Genomic DNA, 10,044 nt, shown 5'->3' on the forward strand with positions numbered 1-10,044 from the left:
ACTGTTAAAAACAAACATCACTAGCACAGAAAGGTTACTGCCTACAGACAGACTTGAATCATCGGCCACTTTTAATAATGCCACTTTAATAATGTTTACATATCTCATATGTATATACTGTATTCTATACTATTGCACCTTAGCCTATGCTGCCGCTCTGACATTGCTCATCCATATATTGTTATTCCATTCCTTAGATTTGTGTAAATTAGGTATTTGTTGTGGAATTATTAGATATTACTTGTTAGATATTGCTGCACTGTCGGAATAGAAGCACAAGCATTTCATTACACTCACAATAACATCTGCTAACCATGTGTATGTGACCAATAAAATTTGATTTGATTCAAGTTGAAGGATGCCACTCAACACTCTTCTTTCACCTTTGAGTTGGACGCTCATCTTACCATGCATGAATGTTTTCAGTTTTTGTTGAAATATTCTCAAACAAGAGCATCCTTCTGAGGTGTTTTTATGCATGTGACCAACTGGGTTCGACTGTGGGCGTCTGCACAGCGCCTACCACAAGACTGTTAACCCACTGAACTAAATGCTAGGCATTACCTCAGTGAGCCAACACAAATCTTCAAGTCTCAGGCAAGACAAGGGTTCTCATAATCGTCACTTACAGATATCAATACAGTAGCTGTCCATCGAACAGAGTACACACTCCGTCTCAATAAAGAAAACCACGGGGAGACAATTGAATTACCACATTTATTTCTTGATAGTATTTTAAATAAAAACAGATTCAAAATCCTTACCCCCACAATCCCTATCATATCTGTCCATCGTTGGGAAGCTAGCTGCCTGATTAAAGTCAAAAACATTGAATCTTTAATATATTCACTGTGTAACCACAAGTCAACAGAGGTTCAGTTTTAGGATAGCATTTAAAAAAAAAAAATTTCACTTTCACCTAGACAAAAGACCAACATTAACAATTCACATTAGAAAATTACAGAAATAAAAATACTTGTTTTCAACACTGGACAAAAATTTCAACATCTTGACATCAAAATTCTATGAATGGTTGCTATCAATATTACCATTTGTCTCTCCTCAGTCAATTGTTTTACTGTGCCCTTTAGTGTTACCTCTTCTATGACAATGAAGTGTACATGAGGCAGAGTAAATTTCAATTTATAATCCAAGTAACAAAATGGAATACATTGTTAACTCATATATTTGCTCAACTACCTATTGCAAAAACGTTATTCTTCCCAGATCAGTAGTGTGCAGAACCGCTTAGAAGGGCAGTGTGGGTGCACTAAAAAAGACAGCTAGTCTTGGGTCATGTTCCTTAGGCAACAAACAGGGAAAACACACATTAAAACAGAGGGGATTATACCCATTTTGCTACGGTGCCCTACTGAACATGACCCGGTAGATGGGACTGGAAGATCTGGAATCTTTAGCACAACAAATCACTACTAAATGAAACATGTACGTAAACTCACACAAACTCACAAAGCTATACTGGGATTTGGGTCACTGCCCGTCAAGTCAGGTGCCATCATGAACCATTCAAAGGTCAGACCACTTACTTAGTTACTGCAGCATATACCAAAAACGAGCAATTTAACCAAAGAAAATCAGTTTTATAACCTTTATAGCTTGAAAATACGGGTTTTTCCTCATACAGTGACGAGACCTGAAGTTACACTATTGGATACTGTCACTCCTCCCGGCACTGATCAGATTAATTTAGAGCAGATTAGAATAGACCTGAGCACCATTATTCTACCTAGCTTTATTATTACTACTAGTGTATATTCAAAAACCAATACAGAAATACTTGTAAATGTTTCCGTAATTAATAGCATTTCTTTGTGCTTGAATTAGTGGGAGGGCACTAAGCAGGGTTGAGGTAAATTCCATGTAAATTCCAGTCGATTCAGGAAGTACACTGGAATTCCAATTCTCTTCCATGCTTTTTAATGAGGAACGTTTGGAATTGTTTACTTTCTGAATTGACTGGAATTGAAATGTAATGGACACCTACACTGGCACTAAGTGCTATCACTGTGCATGCACTTCACCATCAGAAAAACACCTGGCACCACAGACACTCCAAAAACTACAAACATGTCCTTCAAAAACTACAACCATGCATACGACTTGTCTGTCCTTTCTAAAAAAATACACACACAAAGAATACACAACATAGACTTCACACTACAATTAAAAACAACTTAATAATAAAAACAAGTCTCTTCAGACTGTCTTGGCAAGACAGTGTTGGTTTTCCAGGAAGCTGGAGTTGGTTGGGTTGAATACCCCTCCTGCTCTTCTGGTTGGGTTGAATACCCCTCCTCCTCTCCTCACGTGGGGTGAGGAAAAGCGAACAAGGAGGGGACAGGGTGATAGTCTACCAGCCCAGATTAAAAGTCAGTCAGTCCTCCAATGTGGTGACCAGAGGATGACGATGAGGGGGTGTGGTGAGCTAGTGAGGTGTGGATGGCAGAGCAGTGGCCAGGTGGTCTGTTGAATAACCGGGGTTCTGACCTCAATTGGACAACCTGGTAAAATAAAGGTTAAAAAAATACAATAAAAAAAAGAGCAGGGTGGAGAGGGTGCACTGCTTACCTGCCGCCACTCTCTGCTTCTGCACCTTGGCTGCTGCCTCCCCCGATACCCAGCGGCACAATCACATTATCGAACACGGCATCCACCATCTTATCAACCGTGCTACACAGATGACCCTTAGCGCTGTTCAGGTGACCCTTGGCATTGGTTAGCATTCCCTTGAAGGCCTGAACCTGATCTGCATCGAGGTGCTGAATGGCGAAGTAGATGGACCCAGCTACAGTGACGAGTACCATGAGCTTTAGTAGGACAGAGAGGAAGCCGGGCCTGGCCGGCACGTTGGACCCCAAGGAGCTGCATTCAGAATAAGACTCTGTATAGATGGAGCGCTCCAGGAGAGACTCGTTCAGCCAGTAGTTGCTGGGTTTCACCGGTCGGCCCGCCGCGCCGCGAATAGGTCGCCTGCAGCTGGCGCTGGGGAGAGAGGGATTAGAGGACGAGGTAAGTGACTAAAGTAATTTAAATCTACTGCTTTAAATATCACTGAAATGAGCTGTGAAGGTCATGGAATTTTGGATGACGGTAATTGGCCAGCCAAATGACCGCAAGTCTCCGCATTAACCATTCGAATAGCAAGAAATGTTAAATATTATTATTACACACATTTTTTCTTCTCCTCCACTCCTGACTGCATGAGCTACCATAGATTACATTTCTGTGTGCTGCTGCAATTTGCTTGCAGATTTCTATGTGTGCTTGTTTGCTACAACACCTGGTTTGTTTCAGAAAAGAGAAACAAAGTTTCATCACGTTGTTAAGAGTCCATGTTACCTTAGAAACGGACTCAACTAGAGGTCGACAGATTATGATTTTTCAGCGCCGATACCGATTATTGGAGGACCAAAAAAAGCCAATACCGATTAATCGGACGAATTCTTTTTAAAACTTGTAATAATGACAATTACAACAATACTGAATGAACACTTATTTTAACTTAATATAATACATCAATAAAATCAATTTAGCCTCAAATAAATAATGAAACATGTTCGATTTGGTTTAAATAATGCAAAAACAAAGTGTTGGAGAAGAAAGTAAAAGTGCAATATGTGCCATGTAAGAAAGCTAACGTTTAAGTTCCTTGCTCAGAACATGAGAACATATGAAAGCTGGTGGTTCCTTTTAACATGAGTCTTCAATATTCCCAGGTAAGAAGTTTTAGGTTGTAGTTATTATAGGAACTATAGGACTATTTCTCTCTATACGATTTGTATTTCATATATCTTTGACTATTGGATGTTCTTATAGGCACTTTAGTATTGCCAGCGTAACAGTATAGCTTCCATCCCTCTCCTCGCCGCTACCTGGGCTCGAACCAGGAACACATCGACAACAGCCACCCTCGAAGCAGCGTTACCCATGCAGAGCAAGGGGAACAACTACTCCAAGTCTCAGAGCGAGTGACGTTTGAAACGCTATTAGCGCGCACCCCGCTAACTAGCTAGCCATTTCACATCGGTTACACCAGCCTAATCTCGGGAGTTGATAAGCTTGAATTCATAAACAGCAGAGCTGCTGGCAAAACACACGAAAGTGCAGTTTAAATGAATGCTTACGAGCCTGCTGGTGCCTACCATCGCTCAGTCAGACTGCTCTATCAAATCATAGACTTAATTATAACATAATAACACACAGAAATACGAGCCATAGGTCATTAATATGGTCGAATCTGTAAACTATCATCTCGAAAACAAAACATTTATTCTTTCAGTGAAATACGGAACCGTTCCGTATTTTATTTAACGGGTGGCATCCATCAGTCTAAATATTCCTGTTACATTGCACAACCTTCAATGTTATGTCATAATTACGTAAAATTCTGGCAAATTAGTTCGCAATGAGCCAGGCGGCCCAAACTGTTGCATATACCCTGACTCTGCGTGCAATGAACGCAAGAGAAGAAACACAATTTCACCTGATTAATATTGCCTGCTAACCTGGATTTCTTTTAGATAAATATGCAGGTTTAAAAATATATACTTCTGTGTATTGATTTTAAGAAAGGCATTGATGTTTATGGTTAGGTACACGTTGGAGCAACGACAGTCCTTTTTCACGATTGCGCACTGCATCGATTATATGCAACGCAGGACACGCTAGATAAACTAGTAATATCATCAACCATGTGTAGTTATAACTAGTGATTATGATTGATTGATTGATTGTTTTTTATAAGATAAGTTTAATGCTAGCTAGCAACTTACCTTGGCTTCTTACTGCATTCCCATAACAGGCGGGCTCCTCGTGAGGCAGGTGGTTAGAGCGTTGGACTAGTTAACCCTAAGGTTGCAAGATTGAATCCCTGAGCTAACAAGGTAAAAATCTGTCGTTCTGCCCCTGAACAAGGCAGTTAACCCACCGTTCCTAGGCCGTCATTGAAAATAAGAATGTGTTCTTAACTGTCTTGCCTAGTTAAATAAAGGTGTAAAAAAAAAAAAAATGCTAAATCTGCATCCAAAATTACCGATTGTTATGAAAACTTGAAATCGGCCCTAATTACGGTAATCGGTCGACCTCTAGACTCAACCACACGAATACCTAGCCATCCCGTCTTCAGTCAGCTGTTTGTTAGTTCATTTTTGTTGTTGTTGCGGTTATGACAGTTATTTTTTTTTCATGACAGTCTTCATTCATAACGGTTGATTACATGGTTATACAGTAATTGTGCCAGGCCTACTGGAAAGATAAGTACTTTTCCAAAATTCTATTTAATCTTTCTGGAAAAAACAACCATTCTTCAAGGCTACTTTGCTGATGAAGTGAAATGTCAACAGACTTACCTGATGCCTGTGGGTGAAAGGATCTCAGCGAGAATCTCTTCAACATTCTCCCTCGTCTTCTTAAGGGTCTGGTCGCCAGTTGCTAGGCTCACCTCCACCACCTGTAGCTGTGAACATTGACAATAGCAACAGATGATTGAGAGGCTGGAGTTTATGGGGGGAAGATAATGTTATTTGTACATATTTGTGCTGAACTTTCTTGCTGTTGAAGACGAAAGCGGTTTTAATGTGAGAGCTCTGATTTCCATTGTATGTTTTAAGATGTTTTAATTATTATTTATTTATTATTTATTCTATATGGAAAATAAAGTTGAACTTGAAAACTTACCTTGCTGCTCCGTCTGCTGCTGTTCCTAACAGTGACAGGAGTCTTTCCTCCGCTCCTCACAGGCTTCTCCACAACAGGAACAGGCTCTGGTTCCGTAGCAGTACCTATCTCATCTGGCACAGGCAAAGCCAACATGAGTCAGTGAGAATCAAGGCATCTAAACTGACAGTCAAACATCATAAAGTAAAAAAGATCCATTCCATTTCAATTCAGGAAGTAGACTGAAAGTAACATTTTCCTCATTGCTTTTCAGTTTAGGCCTACTTCCTGAATTGAAATGGAATTGATCCCAACTCTGAATGAACTTTATTTGTATAGGTGAGCTGCCTAATTAATTGTGCATGTTCTTGTGCAGTGGTAAGATGATTGCTCTCACCTTCCTCCTTGTCACTGTACTGGCCAGAGTATGTGTTGCCGTTCTGGTTGCCATCTGCCTTGGCTGCAGCGTTAACTGTGGCAGTTTCAGGTGGGCTGGGCGTAGTCTCAGCTGCAGGTGTATCCAGTAGCTTCTGAAGCTTTTTCTCATAAAGCTTCCTGGTGGAGCCTGAGGGAAAGGCAAAGGAAACCAGTTAGGGATGAAGTGAACTGTGGTTAAAAATATATCTCCGTTTGTCTGAGTCTGTTGGCGCACACACCTCCATAGTCTCAAGTGGCTTCCTCTCCTCGTCTCCTTTTTTCATCTGCACAGGTTTGAAAGAACTGACGAGGTGAAAGCAGATTCCTCAGTAGGCTTCTGCCATTTCGCTTTCACTTCTCTTCTCCAATCAGTGCAGACGAAGGAGAGGAGAACACCTTAGACAAGTGAGAGATATAAGCAGGACTCACCAACTATGGGCCCAGCGTTGACTCCATGCTTCAACAGCTCATCTTTTAAACTTGCATCGGTGAGGTCTGTGACTTCCACTTCTTCTGAGCGAGGCTTGTCTGTCTTCCTGGTAGCTTTCTATGGATTGATTATGGGTGTCAATACATAGACTGGTTAATTAGATTATCTAATAGAGACCAAATATTTGCCTATCTAACGTTATCTGCCACCCCGTAGCCTAGTGGTTAGAGCGTTGGACTAGAAACCCGAAAGGTTGCAAGATTGAATCCCTGAGCTGACAAGGTAAAAAATCTGTCGTTCTGCCCCTGAACAAGGCAGTTAACCCACTGTTCCTAGGCCGTCATTGAAAATAAGAATTTGTTCTTAGCACATTTGTTCTTTTTAAGTGTGTAAATAACATCACATGGACAGCGACCTTCATTTTACAACACAGGTATCTAGTGATTTAATGCATTATGACTAAGATTATAATATCAATTCACTCATAGCACTGTAATAACCATTTATATCATAAACATTTCATTACTTACTCTTCCAGATCGGCTCTTGTTGGAGACTACAGGGGCAGGCAATTCTTCATCACTGGAGAACGTGTCTATAGATGGTGGACATTTCTTGTTCTGAACGGTCAAGTTTTTCAGGTACAACTGAACGTAGACATCTTTCTTCTGTTCGGAGCTGGGAAGTGGGACATTGTTGCCCGTGAGCTCACTTTTGAGCTTATCCTTGGTGAGAACAGACGGATCTTCGAGGAATTCCGCCATGCCTGGTTGCTTTCTTCTAGCTAAAAACTGTAGCTAGCAAGTAATGCTGAAATGTAGCAGTTAGCAAACGCGGTCGCTAACAACAACAACAAGGAAACGTGCAGAGCTAGCAATGTCGGCAAATGAAAAGACTGGCGCCCAGCGATTTAATTTAGCTAGCATGAACTAGCTATCCGTTTTAGTTACTTATTTTTTATCTTCAGATAATATCACCTCCGATCGCTTGTCTCAGGCTGCGATTATTTAGCAAAAATACAGATGCAATTTAATTGTATATTTAAACTGAACAAGTAAATACGGATTTAAAACTATTTAAAGAACTGTAAGGCCCTATTAATTAAAGCCCGGCCTATTTGCGTCTGTCTGTCCGCAGTCGTAAACCAGTTAATACCAAGCCAAGGCAACAAAGAGGAGAGCTATTGGACGGTAGACCGCAATGAAATATAAACTAGATGGTGATTGGTCGGTCTTGAAAATAACAGATGCACCTGCCACAAAGAAAGAGGAGCTTCAACATCAGTAGGCCTAGTTAGCAGTCAACAACGTATGTCGTCTGAATTTCTGCCCAGATTGATTTTTGGTATAGTTTAAAAGTCCTTTATAATGACATGAGAGGTCATTTACAATTTTATAACACTGATGATGATGATGAAACTCTGCATCCCCATCTGAAGATGGCAGTGTTATCCACTATATGGTTGAGTCTCTAAACCAGTGTTCTGTGAGAGCAGTCCCCTAAGCACTTCACAATTCACAGACTATAAGTGACAAAGGAAAGCTGTTATAACAGTGTTACATTAAACGTTATAAACATTGTTTGACACAGGCGTACATAGGAATATTCTTAACATTATGTACATGCTGGTCAGATCGTTCTGAAGTATAAATGTTAAATTAATGTAAGATAAGAGGTCACTCCTTATCTCACAAGGAAATAAATGTCCATGACTAATTTGACCAGCTGAGAGAGAGAAAGACAGAGAGAGAGAGAGAGAGAGCACAGTCATAGAAAAATATTTCTGACCACTGTCTGGCTCTGGTCTTCAGGGCATGCCAGTTGCCAAGCCTTTAAACTCTGTGGTGGTGAAGGCCATATGATGCCATGGTGACAGTGGTTTGAGGTGGCAGAGTGTTGCCCCTAGACCTGGGCTGCATCCCAAATGGCACCTTATTCCCCTATAGTGCACTGGAGCCCATTGGGCCCTGCTCAAATGTGGTGCACTATACCGGGAATAGAGAACCATTTGGGACACAACCCTGGCCTTTCTGGGATGCTGCTGCTACCGTAGAAACCAAGCAATGGATCCACAGCCCACCTCAGCCTTCAGCCTCAAACCACACAGAATACAGTGCTTGAAGTTTATAGTTCAGGTTTTCCATAGCCGACTTGCCAATGGGGTGTAAGCATAAAAAATGTTGAGCCCTTGAGAAACACCTCTTAAGTTTTCTTTGTATGTCATTTACACAGAAAATACGCAGCGGGCCAAGAATCATAGGAAGTACCTCCTTAAGCATAACAGTGAAAAATGATCAAAGTGGAGGCTGCAATTATCAACGTTCACGTTTTCAAAATGAGTTCATGTAAAAATGAAATACTGTATAAGGACATTGCTCTCTTAGGCTACAGTACCATACAGTGATTGTGAATAGCTAATAATATATATTTTGGGATGAATGTTTGTAACCTCTTGAGGCTAGATAAAGATTTTTCAATGGTGTTAACTTTTGGATACTTACTGAACTTACTGAACCTCTCTTAAATTTCCCCACCTGATTAAATTGTAGACGAGTCTCTGCGCACTTAGATCAATGCACATTCAATGAGTATAAAGTTCAAGCTTTCAGTCATGAAGACCTTCATCTGAGCATGCAAAGTATTTGATTGTCATCTTTTAGCTTTGTCAATGAATTTGTTTGTCTCCAGATATGGGAGATGTTTAGGCTCTCCGTGACCTATATAGTTATTGTGTGGAGTTTGGTAACATTTCACTTAAAGCCTGTAGGTATAATGCATTATAAGACTTGACTTTTATGACACCCTTACAACACGTTATTATCATCCTAGTATTATCCTGACTAAGTGTGTCATAGAGGCATAACATTATTATAAACCTTATAAATACAGTTGTATAGTCTCAGATGAGCCCAGATAAGATTCATATACTCAGAAAGTCTCCATATTCAAGAATGTAACAGCATGATGGGTGGGGACTCGGATGAGGTCTTGACTGAAATCCAACTCAAAGATCCAATGAATTTTTTGATCATTTGGAAAAATGTTGAACATAAGACTCTGTCCTTGGTCCAGTTTATCTTGGATTTTAAGCATTTCTGAATCCCAATCGAGCCAACCGCCGCTGCGTTAGGAGCATAGGAAAACTCAACCTTTTACCACCCAGTGAATGTGTCTGATCCAATTCCACTGACACAACAAAATAAATACTGGTGAAATTGATAGAAGATGTAAAATGTAAATGGTTGAACTTGATGAAAGCACTTTTACATGTTGCATGGAGACAACCAGGTACATTCAGTGGCGCCTCTGCCTATATGCAGACTACGCGTAGGGCCCAGTGGCCGACCTCACTCTCCCAGTGGCCGACCTCACTCGCCCAGTGGCCGACCTCACTCGCCCAGTGGCCGACCTCACTCTCCCAGTGGCCGACCTCACTCGCCCAGTGGCCGACCTCACTCGCCCAGTGGCCGACCTCACTCTCCCAGTGGCCGACCTCACTCTCCCAGTGGCCGACCTCACTC

General features: G+C 41.1%; 1 protein-coding gene across 1 annotated transcript; it reads right to left on the bottom strand.

Annotated features, from left to right (window-relative positions):
• Window positions 1–698: 698 nt before the first annotated feature.
• On the bottom strand, window positions 699–7,700 carry LOC139584288 (lamina-associated polypeptide 2, isoforms beta/gamma-like). Its single transcript, XM_071415953.1, has 7 exons — window positions 7,054–7,700; window positions 6,523–6,640; window positions 6,074–6,241; window positions 5,698–5,810; window positions 5,370–5,476; window positions 2,590–3,003; window positions 699–2,522 (listed from the first exon to the last, which is right to left on the bottom strand). Exons 1-7 carry the CDS (start codon window positions 7,285–7,287, stop codon window positions 2,510–2,512), a joined length of 1,167 nt encoding a protein of 388 aa, XP_071272054.1. The 5' UTR covers window positions 7,288–7,700; the 3' UTR covers window positions 699–2,509.
• Between the last annotated feature and the right edge of the window lie 2,344 nt (window positions 7,701–10,044).

Source organism: Salvelinus alpinus, chromosome 9 (assembly GCF_045679555.1).
Source record: "Salvelinus alpinus chromosome 9, SLU_Salpinus.1, whole genome shotgun sequence".
NCBI lineage: Eukaryota > Metazoa > Chordata > Actinopteri > Salmoniformes > Salmonidae > Salvelinus > Salvelinus alpinus.

Excerpts from the sequence above, each read along its gene's own strand:
- LOC139584288 (XM_071415953.1), bottom strand. The coding sequence starts at position 7,287 with ATGGCGGAATTCCTCGAAGATCCGTCTGTTCTCACCAAGGATAAGCTC. Across the intron at positions 6,641-7,053 it reads ACAAGAGCCGATCTGGAAGA|AAAGCTACCAGGAAGACAGA; the intron begins GTAAGTAATGAA and ends ATCAATCCATAG. Across the intron at positions 6,242-6,522 it reads CAACGCTGGGCCCATAGTTG|GCTCCACCAGGAAGCTTTAT; the intron begins GTGAGTCCTGCT and ends CCTTTCCCTCAG.